This window comes from Chelmon rostratus, chromosome 5 (genome assembly GCF_017976325.1).
Source record: "Chelmon rostratus isolate fCheRos1 chromosome 5, fCheRos1.pri, whole genome shotgun sequence".
Taxonomy (NCBI): domain Eukaryota; kingdom Metazoa; phylum Chordata; class Actinopteri; order Chaetodontiformes; family Chaetodontidae; genus Chelmon; species Chelmon rostratus.
In genome coordinates this window covers 16397340-16419259 of record NC_055662.1, presented here as the reverse complement: position 1 = coordinate 16419259, position 21920 = coordinate 16397340, and the positions used below count along the sequence as shown (strand labels likewise).

General features: G+C 40.7%; 2 protein-coding genes across 3 annotated transcripts; one reads left to right on the top strand and one right to left on the bottom strand.

Annotated features, from left to right (window-relative positions):
- Positions 1–35: 35 nt before the first annotated feature.
- rnf165b (ring finger protein 165b) lies at positions 36–14039 on the bottom strand. 2 transcript variants are annotated; one of them, XM_041937456.1, is made up of 8 exons: positions 13862–14039; positions 9917–10250; positions 9592–9723; positions 7519–7648; positions 7257–7361; positions 6775–6870; positions 6124–6227; positions 36–3721 (listed from the first exon to the last, which is right to left on the bottom strand). In XM_041937456.1, the coding sequence occupies exons 1-8, from the start codon at positions 13920–13922 to the stop codon at positions 3604–3606; spliced, it is 1080 nt and encodes a 359-aa protein (XP_041793390.1). In that variant the 5' UTR covers positions 13923–14039; the 3' UTR covers positions 36–3603. The 2 variants fall into 2 exon arrangements, with proteins under 2 accessions (XP_041793390.1, XP_041793391.1); XM_041937457.1 differs by having other exon boundaries at positions 9592–9720.
- A 2162-nt stretch (positions 14040–16201) lies between these two features.
- On the top strand, positions 16202–20658 carry LOC121606487 (ATP synthase subunit alpha, mitochondrial-like). The gene is made up of 11 exons (XM_041936825.1): positions 16202–16338; positions 16814–16889; positions 17641–17810; positions 18080–18253; positions 18659–18825; positions 18935–19235; positions 19362–19586; positions 19695–19802; positions 19919–20063; positions 20189–20339; positions 20453–20658. The coding sequence occupies exons 1-11, from the start codon at positions 16279–16281 to the stop codon at positions 20529–20531; spliced, it is 1656 nt and encodes a 551-aa protein (XP_041792759.1). The 5' UTR covers positions 16202–16278; the 3' UTR covers positions 20532–20658.
- The last annotated feature ends 1262 nt before the right edge of the window (positions 20659–21920 follow it).

The following is a 21920-nucleotide window of genomic DNA, read 5'->3' as shown; positions in this document are numbered from 1 at the left end:
CAGGACACCAAATAAAACCAAAAATTAGATAATTGTCAGCATTTTAGGCAGTTTATTTGAAAAACACATACAAAAAGATCATATACAAGACAATAAATAAAAAAGAGACAGAACAGTTTGGGTTAAGCTATGCAACTTTTTGCATCATCATTAGTAATAAATACAGTACAAAATCCACCCAGAGTGAATCTAAAGATTTTCCACAATATTCACTGATCATGTTATTCTTCATTATGATTTAGCTATTGCTTTCATATTATTGATACATACTTCTACTTTTCTATAAAATACTCAAGATCATAAAACATTGCGCGGTTACAGCAAAACAGCAGTGTGTTGTACAAAGATGGCCACTTCCCTTTTTCACTGGCAGGTTAATAATCAACATTTTTTCAGCAGCAAAGAAACATCTGAAATATTCAAGAAGGTACAGCATCATATTAAACACATCTACAGAGCTACTCCCACATACACATAGGAAAACCTGAGAAGGACATGCATTAAAAAGCTTGTGCTTTAAGTTCTACTGTTCATTCCGGTTCATCAGCTTGAGTTAATACTATGGCTACTGTCCAGTTCGCTCTGGAGTTATGGGGTACACTGTGGAGGACATGGGGTAAGGCCAGTGAGAGCACGAAATGAAATAATAATAGTAAGACCAGCCAGCGTCATTCCAATCCAATATATGTTATAATAATTTGCAGGATTAGTAGAGTATTAATAAGAAATGCACACCGAAAACATAGTTAGCTTATTATACCCAGGTGTAAAACACGCTATCTATATTGTATAACCACAGTACACCAGAAATTTGCTCAATAAGACCAATGGCTCAAGTTAGCATGTTAGATACTTCCCAAAATCCCACACAAAGCAACTGCCAGCGATACATTAGAACAAATAATACATTTTCATTATGTGGGTCCTAAAATAATAAGCACTAAATTGAGATCCAGATATGATGGAATATCATGAACATGGTCAAAATAAAACAAACAAAAAGAGAAATTAACTTGAATGTGACGGATTATGGTAAACAAAGCAGTATCGTATAACAAAAGCAAGCTAATTGTGGAGCCATACTAAGACAAAAGGGGTCCGCACCCCGTCATCTGCTTTACATCGAAGCACGGATGATATTCAAAACACAAAAATACAGAAAAAGTAAAATGAAGAGGTGACATGAATGGAATGTAATCCAGATCAACAGCACCATGCTGGCTAGAAAATGTGTTGGGAAACACCCCCAGGTCAATTTTTCAACAAGTTTCTTTTTTTCTCCTTTGAAAAAGAAAACACAGACGGCATGCAGAAGCATCCCCACCGACCAATGCATAATGAGGTATTCTTTTTTTTTAATATTTTGTGTTATTTTAAATAAATATATTGATTAAATTGCAAAGTTATGAGATAGAGACATTAAATATTCCACCACAATAGCTAGCTAGCTACAGTTAGTAATAAATAATGATTGTTAAATACTTAAGGCATCTTTAATCACAGCATTCTATGTGAACTAGCAAACCTCCATTTTCATCCATCTGTAGTTTTTTGGATGGAGGTTTCATACAAAAAAGAAAAAAAAACGCAACACAAACAGTCAAGTTACCCTCCAATAATACACAAGGAAGCATGAAAATACTTGTAACTGAATAGAAACACAAAATCTAGGACAAGAAGAACCCACACCACCAAACCAAAAATCAGGCAACTCCATATTATAGTGCATTTACAAAACACAAGCTACATTATAACAACAATAAATATGTTTTTGCAGCATTGCAGCTTTTTCTTCACTATGGTTAAAATGGACAAGGACTCGGCATATTAGTACCATGTCCAGATTGGCATGTGAGCAAAAAAAAAAGAAAAGAAAAAGAAATACAAGTAATAAGGAAAAGAAAACAAATGGCAGAAAAATAGACAATTGAAAATAAAATCAATGTTAAGAACAATTGTTTGGTATTTTTCAAATGGATGGCTTTTTCTCCCTTTCACCCTCCTTCAAGTGAACTACGCCGACATGGTTCATGCATGATATAGAGAAAACAGCTTCTATCACTGAACGTATCACAGTTGTTCTAGCAATACCATACACTACTACCATGGGGGAGGGGGGTGGGGACAATCATACACATTCTAGCACATATCACAGGCAAACTAGTTTGTATTTTCCCTGTAACACCAGACACAGTCTTTTTTTTTATCAAAACAGTGGGAGCAACTTAGATTGAAATGAAAAGGAGCCGATACAACAACAGAGGCGATTCACTGTATATAGAAATCACATGTGCTTGTTCGATAGGCAATAAGGTTCTGGTAATAGGTAATACAAATGTCAGATTTTATTCACTCTGATGGCAAGACTCAGGCACTGCATCCTCAAGCCCATGCCAGCCTCTCATGTCACGATCGTGCCATGAGCGAGGCAACAGAGAGGAGTTGCAGTTAGACGCGGATCCACTAGCAGCTCTTTGAATCCTGGCGTCAGGAGAGAAATGCTACATTGGTCCGAGATCGGCGTCTAAGGGCAACTTTACTCGGGATGAGTGGGGGAGTGTGGGGTGGGGGGTGTAGGGGTATTCGGTGCATTCTTGTCCTCCTCTATGAATGAGTGGGATCGTCATAGTATACGGTTCACATGCACAGACACAGTCCCTGTTTCTACTGCTCCACAATATTAACGACACAGCCCAAGCCTGCCATACAGCATGCACATCTGAGGCCTCTGCTCTAGATTATAGAGGCCCGACTACGACACTACACAGATCACTGGAAGCCATGCCTGCAGTTAGCGGGTTTAGCATCAACTCTGATGGCATCTACTAACTGTAAATCCAAAAACCATGTTAGACAAGAAAGAGGGATTTTTGGCCTTTTTACACAACTAGCTCTTTCCTCGTTGCCTGCGATTCAACACACTGAATATTCCCTCTGTCAGAGCTGTAGTCACCCTCTCGCTAGGTTTATTTTTCACACACATATTTCTCAAAAGGCTTTTGCTTGCTACACAACACTGTTACTCTGTAAATACTTTTTCAGTACTATACTCCATTACACCACAAGCGTTCAGCTACAAGAGTTCACACCAAACAACCTCATGCTAATCATTTGATAATGTTCTGTACAGATGTGCTGAGGGCTTGGGCAGAGTGCAGCTTAAAGGATTTTTCACAGGCCTGGGGGAGAGGGTTTAGATATAGTGGCAGAGATCATACACCACACTGAGCTGGGGAGGTTGGTGGTCAGAGTGTCGTCTCTTGGTGGCTGTATGGAGAAATGTACACAAGGTACACAATCTGACAGAATCGTGCAAAGCCTCAGCACATCTGTCCATACACGTCCGCTCCTACCTGTTACATCCAGCAAGTCCATTCAACCAACCTTCAGTCCAGCCACCTATCAATGCATCAACCCCCGTCTCTCGTTGTGTAGTGGGTGAGTGTGCTTTGTTGATCCCTCTTATCACAGCTGTCTCAGAAGGCAGGCTCGTTGAGTGATGCAGAGGGGGAGAGGGGGTGTTTGGCAGAGCTTCCCCCCTGAGGGAGGCAATGGAGAATTAAACGAGACCAGATCCAAAGCTGCAGGAGTCGACAGGAGCTATCAACTGTCGGGGGTCAGTTGGGTCTCAATGTCCACTCTGCAGATGGGGCATTTCCTGCTGGTGGCCAGCCACTGGTCCACGCACGCCTGGTGGAAGAGGTGCATGCAGGGTAATCTCCTGCAGACACGAGAGAGACATGGTCAGGATTTTAAAAGAAACACAGGACTTCAAGAAAACGTGCAGCAGCTTTTCATTGCTGTTCATAGGAAACCGCAAATCTCCAAAATGTCAACTTTTTATGAGCTAAGAAACCCTGTTTTCAACATTGTGACGAGGCACTTTTCACATAACCTTTATTTTAAAATTCTCTGAAATTTCATAAACAAAACCTGAGTAATTGGTAATTGTTAAACAGTAGCTTGTTGAAGTCCTAGCTTGCATCATGAAAAAAAATCTGCTCTTATGAATCAATATTGAATTCCATGTCCATCTTGGTCAATGTATTTGGACTGCGTAAACACCAAGGACAGTGATAGAAATAGGTCCACAAATTTAACATTCTAAATATTGTATTCTATAAATACATTAGAATTAGGGCAGCAACTAATGATTATTTTCAGAGAATGGTGAAAAACCCATAACTCACGATGACATCCTCAAATTGTTTTGTCCACAACCCAAAGATATTCAGTTAACTGTCATAGAGGAGCAAAGAAACTATTCACATTTACGAAGGTGGAATAAGAGAATTTAGACTTTTTTTCATTAAAAAAATACTCAAACTTGAATCAAAACTGATTATCAAAATAGTTAGTGATTAATTTAGTATTTGACAACTAAGCAATTAATTGTTGTAGTTCTAATTATAATGTTGTCAATAAACCAAACAAACAGAACAGAGCTGAAACAGCTGGATGAAACAGCTGTGGTTCCTCTGCTCAGTTACACCAAGTTGAAGGTCCTGTCATGGCCGACATCCAGGCTGCGTCTACAATACATCCAGCTGTCTGACTGTGGTTCACATTTGATACCAGAATGTGCCTCAAGTGACTTTTGTCATCAAATTTCTCTTCACAACTCACATTTGATTTTATCTGCAGGGACCTGCGACTGCTGCCAGAAATCCACATTTGCTCTTTAAAACAGAGTTAGAGGAGGGATGTCTGTGTGCTTTAGGTGCAATCATGCGTATTTAGAGCTGTCCACTTCTATCAAATCACACAAGAAGCATTTAAATGCCAAGTGCGAACACAACAAAAGGCATATGCTCTTCTCATTCACATTAACCTTGTGACTCTGAGCTAAACATAGCCTGAAACATCATGAATGATGAATGCCTGGAAGACCAGAGACTTATTGGATATAATGTAGAATATAATCAAGCATAACAAAACTCTTCACCTTGTCGCTGCTCCATGCTCTTCTTTTAAATGCAACAGGACAACAAAAGCCTGAAGCTTTTCAACCACTTTGTTCCCCTTCCCTCCCTTTTCTTTTTCACAGAGTAAAATAACTGGCTCTGTCACCCTGCCAGTTAGGCAGATCACAACACTGGACACAGATCATAAGATTTTGTGAGATGCTAATGTCGCCTTTGGGCGGTATTTTCAAGATGAGGTGATGGAAGAAATCCTGTGATAGGATTTTCAAACCTGATGCTTTGAACTTACGCGGCAGAACCAATTTAGGGTTAAAAACTGCTTAGACTCTGACTGCGCATCCATTCTGATCCATTCGTTGTGAATATATATAAATCAGGAAATGTGAAGATGTTTCTCCGAGGTCTAATCAGCAGGGAAATGATTCTCTGGCCTCAACCAGCTTTCCACAAACAACCTTTAGAGTAAATGTCGGTCACAACACTGTGTCGAAGTCCACCGCATTGTAGAGGCTGGGTGGAAAAACAAATATTATGGATAAATGAGACATTCCATAAAGTCCGTCTCAAGAATCTTTAAGCCAATCTAAAACCTCTCCAGGGAAGAAACATGAAGGAAGACCTATTAATCACCAACAGACACTACAGAGTAATTATCTCTTAGAGAGCAGGACGAATGCTGCCTTCACGTCATATGTGAGCGTTTGACACATGAAGGCTGTATGATTACAAGTTGCTGAGTGAGGATTCGAATACTGTACGATACAACGCCATATCCATTAAATTTGGGCATAATTACACTGAACAACGGTTTTTGGCCGATGTGACGAATCCGATGGTGGCACTTGCTAAAAGTCAGGGGATGAACAAATTTATTCCATTTCATCCTGAAGGAGATGTACCAGATTTCATGACAATCCATCTAATAGCTTTCCAGACATTCTACAAAGGATTCATCCTCTGGGGATCATGAATGTATGTACAAAATTTCAAGCCATATTTCAGTCTGGACTGAAGCGGTGAACTGACCAACCATTAAAGTGACAGATGGACCGACATTGCCTTGAAGCTGCATGTAAAAGAGGACCCGGGCAGGTAGAACAAATGTGTCCCCCAGGAGACAGCAAACTGTATGCACAGCGCATGTTCACATCTGCATGACGAGCACTTTTCAAAGCAAAAGATGTGAGTAGAGGTGTACCTGACGTCCTCTCCGTCCTCCAGCATCGACAGACAGATGGTGCACTTCTCATCGGTGTCCAGCTCCTCATCATCCAGACACATCTTCAGGTCCTGGGGTATTCTCTGCAGAGAGACTTTAATTATTGAAGTGTGTCGTGCAGGAGCGGTTATGTTTGTGCCACGGGTGTCTCTGAGTCAGCCCAGACAAGAAGGAAAGAGTCACCTAATCATGCTTCCCAGTGAAACGAAAAAATAGACATCAGATGGAAAACACTCAATTACTTCTTCTCACTCACAATGTACCAAATGATCTGACACTCTTTCCACAGTATTTGGGTCATATTCAGCGGAGACGCTTTTTTAAATTCATTCCACGCACATATCTGCAGACAGCTGGATGAGTCATCCCTCGCCTTGAATTGTGCACACTGCAGACCTGTCTCACTAATCTGCCAACGGAAATTAGTTTGACCTTTGAACTGCTGCGAGAGTCGTGACCCCGTTTCCACTCTCGTCTCCTCTCTTTGATCCCTTCGACCCCATGCTGCCCTTTTCCAAGCCCGCCTTTCACATCAAGCTCAACTCATTTCTCGCCCAGTGCTTCGTCTGCAGCAGACTACTTCAAACAGATGCATCGCTCAGCTAGCGGGTAAAAAAATGACCATTTTACCTTTTTGTACTTATGGGGGAAAGTGAATCTCTCTATGGTGGTTTGGACTGCTCCACGGTTCACGCTGCCCAGTCTGTCCTCCAGCTGCAGAAGCTCCTACAATGCAAACGATATGGATATGTCTTTAAGTGCCGTCTGTAAAAGGCATCCCTGTCCTTGCCTGCAATATTAACAGCTGTATAATAAAGAGTGAAAGATGTACAAGCGAGGAATACTTTGCTAAGATGAAAGAATTGGTCCTTCGAGGAACAAGAAAGAGTCTCTCAGAAAACAAGTGCATCTTGTTCAAATGAAGACAAATGTCATGAGATTAAAGCTAGTTGGGCAATTTGACGCATCTGGAACCCGAATTAAGTGGAAATAAGAAAATCAGTTAGACACTCAAGGATGTCCAGAGGATTGGTCACAGAGGAAACAATTATAAATGAGTGTAGACTGGTAGACTTGTGTGCTGAGGAGAGAGAGGAAGCAGCGGCACGAACCTCGTAACTCTCTCTAACAGCAGACGCGTGGCGGGAGGGGTTGAGACTCTGCAGAGCCAGCAAGTGCAGCTGGGGATACGGGTAGTTTCTGATCTCATGGACGACCTGGAAGATGACAGATAAAAGAAGGCGGAAATCAGAAGAAACACATGAACACGATTCATCCCGAGGTTGCTGAGATTAGTCGCCGAAGCCAGAGAAGAATCACTGGGAGTTCAACGAGATGGACATGATTGATTGTACTGAGGCAGAGGGGGCTCACCACTTGTGTTGAGGCATTGTTTCTAGGGAAGTGGTGCATCCTAGGAGAGGTCAAGTAGTGCTGATAGTGCTGCGGCAGCGGATGGATGTGATACTGGTGGGGGGGCAGCCCAGCATCTACACTCAGATCCCTGGACAGAAACCGAAAACAAGTCAGTCGATGGCACACAAATCATTATTTCATGGTGTTTCTAGCAAATTGTTCAAAATGGATTTCTACACGGCACAGTGGCCCCAAACCAACAGCACTTCTTAGGCCAGTGATTCCCAAGCAGGGGTACTGGTTACCATAGGAGCCACTTCTGCAGTTGCTTGGACGTACGTGGAAAGCTGTGTACATAAAACGACTGGGAACCACTGACTTTAGCTATGTGTGAACTGGAGCTGCAGTGCTTGAGTCCAGTCTGAACCCCTCTCCCCATTCATGTTTTTTTGCCCCATTTTAATTCCATTTGTGCATCTACTAGTCCCAAGATATGCAGTTTTTCCTTTCAAATTTCTTCAGCTAGGAGGCCTTGATCCCGTGTGTAGGAGCTACTTGCTTACTCGATGTTAACATTATCTTAATCAAGTATCCATTGCTTCCTCATACAAAAGTACCATAAAACCACCTGTAGGGATTTCATATACAACCCCAATTCCAAAAAAGCTGTTTAAAATATGAATGAAACATAATGTGATAACTTGCAAATCCTTTTTCCACATATACTCAATTGAAAACAGTACAAAGACAATATATTTAATGTTCGACCTCATCAGCTTCATTGATTTTTGTAAATATCTGCTTATTCTGAATTTGATACCAGCAACACATTTCAAACAAGTTGGGACAGGAGCAACAAAAGACTGGGAAAGTTGTGGAACTCTCCAAAAACACCTGTTTGGATCATTCCACAGGTAAACAGGTCGATTGGTAACAGGTGATAGTATCATGATTGGGTATGAAAGGAGCATCCTGGAAAGGCTCAGTCGTTCACAAGCAAGGATCGAGCGAGGTTCACCACTTTGTGAACACATGGTTGTATAAAGGATGTTACTGCATGGGCTCAGGAACATTTCATAGAATTGTTGTTGTTAAACTCAATTAATTTTCCTAATGATTGCATTCAGTTCTTATTATGTTTTACACAGAGTCCAAACTGTCCTGGAATCAGGGTTGTATTTGTGTTTCTATTAACACGTTACATAACATTCACCAAATAAATGAAAAAAAGAAATGAAGCAGTAATAAAAAAAACTTTCCTCCACATCAATAAATTGGTAGATGTGTGTATCTTCCTGTTTTTGCCATTCACTATCTCAGTGTTCTTTTCCATTATTCTTTTACACATTTCGTTGAATGTTACATTTTTTTGTCATCTGTTCAGTGTTTCCTTCCACTTTTAGAACTTTGTTTCTCTCCAGCATCATCAAACATAACTGCTGTAAGCTCTACCTCCCTCACACCCCTCATGAAACTCCTCATGCATTAATGTTGCATTTAGAGAGGCATGTAAAGTGTTTATTGCCAACTTTAGTGTCAAATAAGAGTTGCTTTGCTTAGGGCTCCTTTCTATCTGGTCTTGACTCAGATTTGACGGCGGTCTGGTGCAGTCAGAAAATTGACAAAAAAAAGGACGTCTTGTTGGATTCTGAGTATCATTAGTATTGAAATTAGTATTGCATAATTTTGCTTCATTGCTGTTGGTATGAAATCTAAACCTACATCATGACAAAACCAGCAGTTTAGGCAGGCTATACCAGTAGCTGGTATAGTCTGCCTCTGTAGCCTTGCGTACTGTACAAAAGAAACTCCTTATGTATTAATGTTGCATTTTGCGAGATGTGTACCGTGTTTATTGCCAATTTTAGTGTTTAATCAGAGTTGATTTGCTTTGGGCTCTTTTTAAATTGGTCTTAAATCCATTTAATCTGCTCTAAAAAAAACACCTCTTGTCCAAATTAAATCATCTGTGGTGTGTAAATGAGTTTGTGGGTATAAAATCTAAACTTACATCATGACGATGTACTTTTCTAACAAGGAAATCTGACACAGTTTGCCTCTGTGGCACTGCACAAGAGGTATATTTCTCACCAGTCTGTGCCCTCGGCCAGGTAGCGGGGCTGTTGCACCACCGGCTGAGGAGGGACATGAAGAGGGGGCGCAAACTCATAGCCGGGCCGCAGTCTGTGGGGCTGGTGAGGAACTCTCTCTGGGGTGCGTCTGCTAAGACAAATAACCAATCATTTGAAAACATCCTGGGAAACAAAGACTTGGTAAATGGTCTTAAATAAGATGTCATAGCAAAACCCCTGTAGTCCCCAACGGTCTCCTTAAACCAAGAGGTCACCTGGAGACAAAGAAAGCAACACATTTTGTCTTCTATCTTTTAAATTTCCCTGCAAACCTGTGCGGATACCTGGAGGGTGGCAGGATGTGTCGGTGCTGGGCCTCGAGGATCTGCTGCTGGAGGAGGTATTGCTGGTGTAATGCCTGAGGTAGGAAGGGAGGGGCAGGGATGTCCTGGAACTGGGGAGCGGGCAAGGGGTTGAGGGGCGGGTGGAGCGGAGGGCCATGCTGGTGGCCGGGAGGGGCCAGGTGGGGGTTAATGCCTGACTGTGGCTGCCCTGGGTGGGGCATGGGGAAGTCCATGGGCAGCGGGGCCTGAGGACCTAACTGGAAGTGCCGGCAAGAGGTAGCATGGCTGTGCTGCTGCTGCTGCTGCTGTTGCTGTTGCCGGTTGAAATGGGATCCTGTGGAGGATAAGGAGAAGTTGTCAGGCACCTGAGGGGAGAGATTAGCTGGAATTAATTGTGGGTGAAATGTGGTGTCACTGTGTGTGTGATATAGCATGTTAATGAAGCCCTACCTCTTACCTAGGGTGAAAAATACTTCTGTGGGGGTGGGAAAATGATGGTTACCACAAGTACCATGAACATGACGACCATTTTTAGTCCTGCACACAAAACGCGAGCTTTCATTTCTTTAATTGCATTTCCGACCTCTGGACCGACTCCTGGTCTTCTGATTCAAACAAGCGAACTGGATCAGAACAGATGAACTCTACCAGTATATGATCTTCAACGCAGCTCGGTTCTTGTAAATTCTGCAGCTGACAGTGGGTCAGTGCACTCAGTAAAACCTTCAGTTCCTGGCTGTCAGTAAGATATATATTAAACTGTTAACATGCTGAGTCTCTATCTATATAACCATAAAGAATCCCTTCCTCCTTAGAAATGAAACTAGACATTAAATTCACATTATACAACTGTGCCTCACTGAAGCCTGCTGTATCTGTGTGTACATACAGTATAGCTCTACTTGTTCCTCTCCCATGTGAACATTCAGGAGTTGAGAGGAAATAGCTTGAATGCTTTTTTTTTTTTTTTTTACTCTCTCCAACCACAGCTATTTGGCAACTGCAGCGAGCAGACTGCTGTAAAGACTCAACAGGGAGAAAAAGACAGGCCAACTTGTGCTGTGGTGCAATATGGTTTTAAAGCTTAAAAAGACCTTTTTGATTTGGGACAGGCTGAGAAATTGCAATAACATATTTAGCTTTGATTAGAAACTTTTGGGGGAACCCAGGCCAATGGAAGGTTTAAAGTGGAGCAGGATTCAATATACTGTGCTCTGTCTGGCACAAACTAAAGCACTGGATCTTACAGAATCCTACCAGTTTAGATTAAAATTGTGCAGTTCTTAGATGATGCTAAATTCCAGTTCCAGGTTCGAGATTAATCAATTTTGAAAGTGTAAAAGACAGGACGAAATCTGATGTAAAAACCGGACATCTCTTAAAAAAAATCACGCATAGGCAAAGTCTACATTGCATTTACTAGAAGTACGCTTGAAAAACGCAGTATGGTTTCAACACACCCAGGAAAGATAGGTAGTACGCCTTTCCAGCAATATTTCCAGCTTGACAAGTTGTCAGTGCAGCCGGGCAGACAAGGGATGACCTTGCTGCCATGGGTTAAAGGCTCGAGTCTAGACTGTAAGTAGCACACTGCGTTTTCAAGCGTCTCAGTGAAAACGATCACCATGAATGACAGCAGATAGACTCATTCAGGCCCTGTGATGGAGGAAGCGTGGAAATTGTCTATCTTTGTCACAGCGGGAGAGGAGGTGGGTGGGGAGGGGGTGGAGGGGGCAGGTAGGGACAAGGGAGAGGGAGGACAATAAATGGAAATCAGCAAGAAGCACACTGAAGGTTAGGAAAAACACTATATTCTTTATTGAAAAATATTAGTATATGTGGAATTGGTGTTTTCTTTCTTGTTTGTTTGTAATAATAGTATAAATCCATGCAACAAAAATAAACAACATAGACTGAAGGCAAGGCCCACCATGCTCCATATAGGGTTAAAAAGAACAAAAGCGGCATCCAATGAGCAGACGTGTTTGCTACAGCACATGATTCCAGTACAGCAGGGTACATCTTTACTACAGAAAGATTACATTGGATTTTCACTAGTCAATGTAGAAAAACAAAAACCAAAAATTATGAATCATAAATGTGACCATGCATTGAAAGTACTATTACCAGAACAAAAGGTAAAGAGAGACCACAACCAAACAATAAAGACGTTATTACTAATAGAGGATCTCTTTAGCAGTGCAGGAAAATAGGCATCCCTGTGAAATGGATAGCATTTTGGCCTTATGTTAGTGGGGAAAATTGGGAAGTGATGAACCACCAGTGTGCATGTTTTGCTTACTTTTTCAAATTTCACTTGCCCGTAAGGGGCAAACAGCCCTGACAATTCAGTGTGATTCGAAGCTTGAAATTTGCAAAGGGAACAAAAGGATTACACAAAAATGGAGACAGTTATGGCAGGTTGTTGTGTGCAGGTGCAGTGTACCTTCAGTCATTTCAAGTGATCACATGACAGCATCTGCTGAAATGCTGGCTTTAATTAAAAAATGGCATGCATATGGCTCCAATTCTGCATGCTTTTTCTTTTTCAATTGTAGGTCACTTTAATCATGTACATTGCACCTTGTGTGAAGAGAAGGAAGATGAGCCAAATTCTGGTGTTCAACAATGCAGTGCAGTATTTAAGATCATGCAAAATGTATCCACTTTACAGGAATTTACAGCATGTTGTCTATCAAGACTGGATGGGAGGTACACAATGACATTCAACTGATATCTAAAAAGGAGCTAAAATGTTTACTCAGTGCTACAGCAATTTGACAGAAAAAAAGACAAAAAGGTGCTCTGTTCTAGATGTTAGCTATTGTTTAGTCTGCTTAACATGGAAAGTCTATGGCTGAATACATCTCGGGAGGGGGTGCTTTTTAATACCAATGTCGTCTTCTGATGGAAAGAGGAAATGAAGAAGGGATTCACAATACAGCTAAATGCAGAGAACAGGCAGAGGCCACGCCACACCACACAGCAGCAGATGATCATTAGCTACACAATGGGGGGACGACAAAGATCTGATAAATGCAGAATGTAGAGCCAGCCTCCATACTATGAAACAGGGAAATAAGAACAGAAATAAAAGCACAATGAAATCACTGACGCCACTGTTATGAAATTAATGTTACACTGTAGCTTTATCATTGTTAAACTATCACCGCATACTCGGGTCTTTTTGCAATCCGGCAGCCTCAAACAGACAGCTGCTGAATTGCCAATTAGCAAATAATACAAAAGGCGACTGATGGCTCGGAAGTCCATGCTTCCTGGCAACTGGCCATGCATCGATTAGTACTCTGGCCATTTGACACATAATAATTCTTGAAATCAGGATGAAAAAGCGGCGAGCGCGAGCAGAAGAAGGTGATCTTCAAATGACATCATCCAGGCACAGATAAGCTGACTGGCTGGAAAGGCTATGTCTATTTTGCGGTATTTTTTACAGTGCAAATAAACGATAGCACTTCGCGGAAAATAACAATGCATCGTAAAAGTACTGGTCTGAAAATCGCGCAAATAAAAAGCATCTCATATTAATATGGCCGAACACAATTTCCTATGCAGGAATGTGTTTTTGACAGTCGGTATTTTGGACTGCACGCCCCGTGCATGTGGAATCCTTTGTGAGAAATGTTTCCGTTCCAAGATATAGCCTGAGCCAACGAGCCAGTTAGCTTATCTTTAGCGGCGGTGTTTGCTTTTAAATAGGCGTAATTACAACCGGTAAACTACATTATTCGGTGGTTTATATTAATCTGCGATAAACTAGTATCACGTTGCGGGTATTTTCTCGAAAAAAATCACGGTTAATTTTAAGATAGCTAACGCGAGCTAGCCCAACGGCTAAGCTCGAGCTAGCTAGCCAACAGCTGCAGTGAATATTAAGATAAACAGGGCACATGTTTTGGATCGATATGAATATTAATACCGTACCTCTGTTTCTTACTGAGCCGAATACAGGAAGAACCAGATATCCGACATGCACTAAGACCATCCTGGGATCCTTATCTTATGATTCCGCTGGGTTATTTGGAGAGATAGAGTAGTAGTAGCCCATGCGGATCTACATTCAGGCGGTTGGTTGTTGCTGGCTGGCTAGCACCACAGGCAAACCAAACGAAACGACTGTCTGACTCGCTTGGTTGTCGTTGACAAAAGCAGACATGTCATTTGAAGTCCGGAGCAAAAGAGGGCGATGTTGCGGCGCTACATACCAAAGCTGGAGGTACCGGATTAACCTATACAGCCTTGCCAATTAATCTTGATTTTATTTTTTTTTAAAGAATTGTTAGTATATTGTTTATGTTTTGTTTTTTTACGGCGGAACCATACGCAGTAAAAACAATTTAAAAATTAAAAAAAAAAAAGCCGTGAACTCGAAGATGACACTTAGATAGATGCTCCATCATAATGACTCACAAGAGAATTGATTTAAAAATAAACGGTCAATATCTAAGCAGCAGAGGCCAACATTTACTGACTTTTATTTAGTTCATTCGTCAAAAATGCTTAATCCTACATTTCCCGTGGTGCAACTCCATACTATCTGTCATTAAACCCGCCCTCTCCCTTCCTAAACGCCAACTTCTTTCAAACTCATGTTTGTAAAACAGGCTTTCTGTTAAAAATTCCAAGAATCAAATGGGTCTGCAATTTAGGGTTATTTCTAATTATCAAATAATCTGATTTTATTGATTAATGATTTAGTCTATACAATGTCTTAAGAGAGATGGTCAAAATTAACATCTTCGGACTGCATCTGTCAGTCCATAACCCAAATATGTTCCATTTAGCCAACAATTAATATATATATAAATTCAACCCACACAAACATTTATGTGGAGCACTAATGACTACGTTCAAAAATAAGACTTTTCTCAAACAAAAATGTTTGACCAAAACATTATTTAGATTAGTCAGTGGCCGAGTTGTCTTTTAATTCAAGAAGAGTTTTTGTAAGAATGCTATTTTCCTGTTCAAGAATTTATCTCTGTTGCACAAGAAAATCTAAATGAATCTATGTTACAAGATACAACCCATCCAATTCCAATCCACTTTATTAACCCCACTGATTACTATGTGAGGAAAATGTTTTCCTCTTATGTCAAAGAATTATAATAGAGCCATCACATCTTTTTTATTTCCTCTACTCAAATGCTGGAAGAATATAACCCAATGAAGCATTTATCCCAAATAAGATAAGAGGAGTTCACAAATATTAAGCATTACATGATACGTTTTAACCTGACATTGACATAAATTGTTATTTCCATTTTCTGTTATGATATACAGTATTTCCACTCCACTACAAATGACAAATATACTAAATATTGTACTTTTTACTGCACCACATTTATTTACTAACCTTCATCACTAGTTTGTTTCCAGATTAAGATTAGGAATACAACATATAATTAACAAATCAATTATGATTGAGTTTTATATCAGTAATACTTTTTTGATCTCCAGGGGGAAATTCACATGTTACCCAGTTGCATTTAAAGTAATATCAAATATAAATAGATCAAAATGAGTCCTGCATGTACCAGCTGCAATATCAAAATGATGTACACATCAATGCATCAATGGTCATAATCCATTAATATAAAGTACATTTTTCTGAAATTGGCTATTCTGAAAAAAAGTATGCTTTTTCTTGGGGGAACATTAAGTATATTTTGATGATAATACTAATTTTAAATGCATGACTTTTACTTGGATGTATTTCTAAACTGATATTGCTGCTTTTACTCAAGTAAAAGATCGTAGTACTTTGTTCACTGTTTAAATATTTGTTATAGACTATTTTTTGTTTGTTGATATACACAGCCCAATGCACCCGCTCTGCCATGAGCAGAGCTTATAAATACAAAGCTTATTAGTTTTCAGTTTTCGCTAGCACTGTCTGAGATGTGCTTCTAATATTTTTTTTTTTTTTACCATTTACATACATTAATGTTAGAAAATAAATTTGGACAAGTTATGTACTTGTTCACTGCTGCACTTCTTTTAAAACATTGCATATTACTTGATTTTATTCATTCTATTTTCTCTGTTTTAAAATTGATTTATTACTACTAATTTAATATATGTATTTTATTATTATTATTGTTGTTGTTGTTGTTGTTGTTGTTATTGTTGTTACGTTTGTTCAAAATCTAGTTGTGAGGAAAAACTATTGCTGCTGTGTCATCTCCGTGACAGCAGGGGGCAGAGCTGGGCAGTAAAGCATGAGATTTGACATCAGTGGCACATAAATAGAAGAAGAGTTCATTCAGCCATTACATTTTCAGTCATAAGCAGGTCGAAGCCGCTAGTGGTGGAGGACAGGTCATTAGCAACCCGAGAAAATGTTATCCGTGAGAGTTGCTGCAGCTTTGGCCAGGACCCTGCCCAGAAGGGCTGGATTTGTAAGTAGTTTTATTAAACATTCTGCATCTGATGGTGATGTTGCAGCAAGATCATTTAATATCTTTGGGAACCTTGTGGGCGTGAAGGGTAATGTTAACGCCACAGGCCGCTAGCTAACTTGTAATCGACTTATTAATGCGGCCGTAAACGCAACTAATCTGTCCTGAATAATAATTCGCATTAATAGTCCTGAAATCATTTAATCAAATGTGTTTGTTGAAGTTGCCCTTGTGAAACTGCGTCCTGCAGCAATCAGCGCTAAGGTTAGCACGCAAGCTAATGCTAGCTGCCAGCTAACGGCTCATTCAGCCACGCTTTGAAGGTCAGAAAGCCTGACAGCGCATGTCGTCGCCGCTGCACTGTGTTACACTTGCGCAGCATATGAAGTGCACATCCATAACTGTCGTTGCAATATGTTTTGTGAACTTTTATCGGTAATCAACGTTTAATCTAATCCGACTGTCATTATATCAGGTGTCCAAGGCTGTGCCGGCCGCCTGCGTTGGGGTCAACCACCTCCACACACACAGACCATGGCTGCAGAAGACAGGTGAGAAAGTCAAAAACAATATGATACAAACCTTGTCCTCTATAGTATGGGTCAGTACCCAAAGGTGATTGGGCAAGGTCATTGATAGTATCATGTGTCCAGAGCTTCTCTTTTGCAATTCCCATGTGAAATTAATAGAATTCCTTTCTACATGTTAACATGTTTATCCAAAATTACTGGACAAAGTGTCTTATCAGCATTCATATGCTCATTGTGAAAGCTTTTACATGTGTTACATACCTGTAAAAGTTAGATAAAAATAAAGATATTGTCTGTAGAGAAATTTTAATAACCTCTTGCATAGAAGCACTGACAAAATCACAGCAACATCACAATATCAATTGATGAAGTTACCTTTGTTGGCCTTTACAATATCTATACAACACTAATAATGGGTGGTTTGATTTCTAAGGAAAAATTCATTTAACTAAAGCGCTTTATGTTCAAAAAAGTCTGTTATTTCAATCTTATAATTTACTCCAGGCCCAAAAAAGACAAAATTTCAAAAGAAATTGAGATGCAGCACAGTGTTATAACCAGAATCCTAAATGTCATCTAGTTTCGTATCAAGATGTTTCTAAAAACATCTAGTTGACGTTTTTTAATTAAATTAAATTAATATTAATAATTAATAAGTAAATTATTCTGGGGCAAGCCAAGATTTTGTTGCATAATTTTAAAACGAACATGAATGTCATGTCAGAAAGTGGCTAAAAACAACTTTATAACATGCATGTCTTGTCTTTCACAGGCACAGCCGAGGTGTCCTCAATCCTGGAGGAGAAGATCATGGGAGCTGACACCTCTGCAGACCTAGAGGAGACAGGACGTGTGCTGTCTATTGGTGACGGTATTGCCAGAGTGTACGGGCTGAGGAATGTCCAGGCAGAAGAGATGGTGGAATTCTCCTCTGGGCTGAAAGTATGTAGAAAAAGGACACTATAAAACTAGTTTTGCTTCCAGATCAAACACACTGATTTAAAACTACATTAAATACAAAGCTTTTGTGAATGTTGAAGTGTTTTCACACGCTGTGCATACAGGAATTAGTCACATGTCTTTACAAAACTGAAAGAACATTTTGTACCTTTTTCTAAAAGCTGGGCGAGGGGGATGCTTAGCTTGCATCTTCAGTTTATTTATACCTTAACTGTCATGCTGCTAATCAGCTGTAATTTCTTTCCTTCCAGGGCATGTCTCTGAACTTGGAGCCTGACAACGTTGGTGTTGTGGTGTTCGGTAACGACAAGCTGATCAAGGAGGGTGACATCGTGAAGAGGACCGGTGCCATTGTGGATGTGCCCGTTGGTGAGGAGCTGCTCGGCCGTGTGGTGGACGCTCTGGGAAATGCCATCGATGGAAAGGTAACTTGAGCCACTCGAACATAGAAAAGCAACTAGTTGTAGATGAAACTCAAGTTTAGATTGCTCAGATGACTCCTAAGTGTTATCTGTTAAAATTATGCCATTTCCCATATCAGCATTTATGTTTTGGATGAACCACCTGACTGTTTAACCTAATGCCTTCTTAATCAAAATAAACACTAGTTTTAAACCAGTGCCTTCAGTGGCAGGCTTTTTTGTAATAATTAGTTACATAGGGGTTGCTCAACTGTCCTAACACAAATAATACATAAAGTTTAAGTTTCTGAAATTAGCAGAATTAAAATAACGCATTGAATTGTTGCTTGTTAACATAAAAAAAGTTTTTTGACACACATGTTCCTATGTTCATTTTTAAAATGCTTATTTTAAATATTTTTTTCTCAGGGTCCCCTGGGATCAAAAACCCGTAGGCGTGTTGGTCTGAAGGCCCCTGGTATCATCCCCCGTATCTCTGTGAGGGAGCCCATGCAGACTGGGATCAAGGCTGTGGACAGTCTGGTGCCCATTGGCAGAGGCCAGCGTGAGCTGATCATCGGTGACAGGCAGACCGGGTAAATGTTCTGCTTTACTGCCACTTCCTGGATTCATGACAGCTAAAGCTTAGATGTAATTTAAAAGATGGTAAGGATTCTTTTTAAATGATCGGTTTTCACTCTCCAGCAAAACTGCCATTGCCATCGACACAATCATCAACCAGAAGCGCTTCAACGACGGAACCGATGAGAAGAAGAAGCTGTACTGTATCTACGTCGCCATCGGACAGAAGAGGTCCACTGTGGCTCAGCTGGTGAAGAGGCTGACTGATGCTGATGCCATGAAGTACACCATCGTGGTCTCCGCCACTGCCTCTGATGCTGCTCCTCTGCAGTACCTGGCCCCGTACTCTGGCTGCTCCATGGGAGAGTACTTCAGAGACAACGGCAAGCACGCTCTGATCATCTATGATGATCTGTCCAAGCAGGTGAGAGCTGTGTTTTATGTACAGTGAAACAAAAAAAATTCACCTTGCTTGTGAATATTAATAATGAAATTGTATTGCAGTAAATATGGTGAATACTAATTTTTTTCCTGCCCTTCCTCCTCTCAGGCTGTTGCCTACCGTCAGATGTCCCTGCTGCTGCGTCGTCCCCCTGGTCGTGAGGCTTACCCAGGTGATGTGTTCTACCTTCACTCCCGTCTGCTGGAGAGGGCCGCCAAGATGAACGACAACTTCGGAGGCGGCTCCCTCACTGCCCTGCCCGTCATCGAGACCCAGGCCGGAGATGTGTCTGCCTACATCCCCACCAACGTCATCTCCATCACAGACGGACAGGTCGGTCCAAAACTGGCTCTAATGTTCAGATTCTCGGTTGTGTTTTGGTCCATGTATGAATTATTCTCCACTGCATCGATGCTATAAAATCTTCATCTGTTGCTTTAGATCTTCTTGGAGACTGAGCTGTTCTACAAGGGTATCCGCCCAGCTATCAATGTGGGTCTGTCTGTGTCCAGAGTAGGCTCTGCTGCTCAGACCAGAGCCATGAAGCAGGTAACATCTGGGTTTTATTTTTCAATGTAGAAGTTCAAGTTTGGCTTCAGAGTAAATCATTCTAGATGATCTCAGATAATCTCCAGCATTATGCATATCTTCTTTCTTCCCTGTAGGTGGCCGGTACCATGAAACTGGAGCTGGCTCAGTACCGTGAGGTGGCTGCCTTCGCCCAGTTTGGCTCTGACCTGGACGCTGCCACCCAGCAGCTGCTTAACAGGGGTGTCAGGCTCACTGAACTGCTCAAGCAGGGACAGTACTGTGAGTGGCCACTTCTTTTTACAATTTCTGTTCCTCATGAAGTATAATAGAAATGCTATGCTGGTATTGTATGTCCTAAAAATGCAAAATTAGACAACTAAACTGTCTTCCATTCCCCCCTCCAGCTCCCATGGCCATTGAGGAGCAGGTAACGGTCATCTACGCTGGTGTCAGAGGTCACTTGGACAAGATGGAGCCCAGCAAGATCACAAAGTTTGAGAAGGCTTTCCTGCAGCACATCCTGAGCCAGCACCAGGACCTGCTCGCCGCAATCAAGTGAGTCACATTCCTTAGCCACCACATGTTCGAACAATTTACCTTTATTTTTTGACCACAAGTTACCAGGTAACAGTTTAAAAAGTCTTAACATAACCTGTTTGCCGTTTCAGGGCCGACGGCAAGATCTCAGAGGCATCAGACGCTAAACTGAAGCAGATTGTACTGAACTTCCTGTCCAGTTTTGAGTAATGGATAGCACTTCTCTTGATCTTCAGTGAACCACCTGTCCGTGTCCCCATTATGCTTATATATGTGAACACACTGAAGGCCAAAACCTCCATGTACAGATTTCTCCAAATAAAATTTTACAACCCTACTGTGCTGTAAAATTCTTCTGATTGTGGGCTAACTGCAGTGAGTTTAGTGTTATGGTTGGAGCCCTCCGTGTGAGAAGAATACAATACTTAAGACACATCAAATGTGTTTTAAATTTCTGTCTGCTCGGTATTTCGGTGTACCAAAATATAAAAGTCACCTGCATAACAATGCCCATACCACAGCCATGCATTGTTTACTGTGCTGTAACAAGTTATCCATAAGAGCATTATTGTAAAGGGGCAAGTGAGTGTTTTGAATTAACTGGACAAGTGTCTGTTTTGCTCCTCACTGTTTTCAGAGGATGTAAGGAGGGGACTCTAAGTCCAGCGTCTCAACTGTGGTTGAACTGATGGGGTGAAATGTTTGATACTAAGGTAATAAATTAAGTGATGTGATCCCACATCAAATCTATCTTGTATTGTCCTGTCTTATATCTTGTGAGCCCATGCTCCCAATTCACTGAACACTGAAGTGAGGATATTTAAGGCACTGTGGTCGAGGTCTGGCCTGTCAAATCTATATTACGTTCCCTAACTCGTAAATCCTATTTATGCATTTTGAAGCTGAGTGGGTGCTCTTGCTCCTTTTCTATTAAAGATAATGAATTCCCAAGTAGGGAAGCAACTAAAGACATAAACCTTCATTATCATTTAATCAGAAGATTTGTCTATGAAATGTTAAATAAAATTTAAAATATGTCCACAAATATTTCTTAAAGAGTGCACTGCTTTAAATACCAAAAGATGCTAAATTTGCAATCTAGAAAAGCAGCAAATCCTCTCATTTGGGAAGCTTGAACCACAGAGTGTTTTCTATTCTTGCTTGAAACCTGAGACTCAACTGAAGAGATTAATCAGTTATGAAAAAGCTGCTGATTGATTAGTTAGACTGTAGATTGATGATTCAAATAATCAGCTCATTGTTTCAGCTCTATTTATACATGGTGACTTGAAGCTGATTTACTGTAGATAATGCAATATTTTGTGCAGGCTTTGTATCATCATGTCCAGTAGAGGGCCACAGATACCTCAAAGTAGACTGATCAGTCACTGGTGGAGGACTGCACGGGCCCAAGATGCTAGAAGAGCCCACAACAGTTTGTTATATAATACCTTTTAATCATAGACATGTTTGGTTTTTTTTTTCAAAAAAACAACATCACTTCCTTCCTACTTTTATCTAATGTTAGATACAATAGAGAAATTTAGTTTTGTAATTTACATTTTAAAAAGAAGGGAAAGAAAGAACAGTGTAAACAGA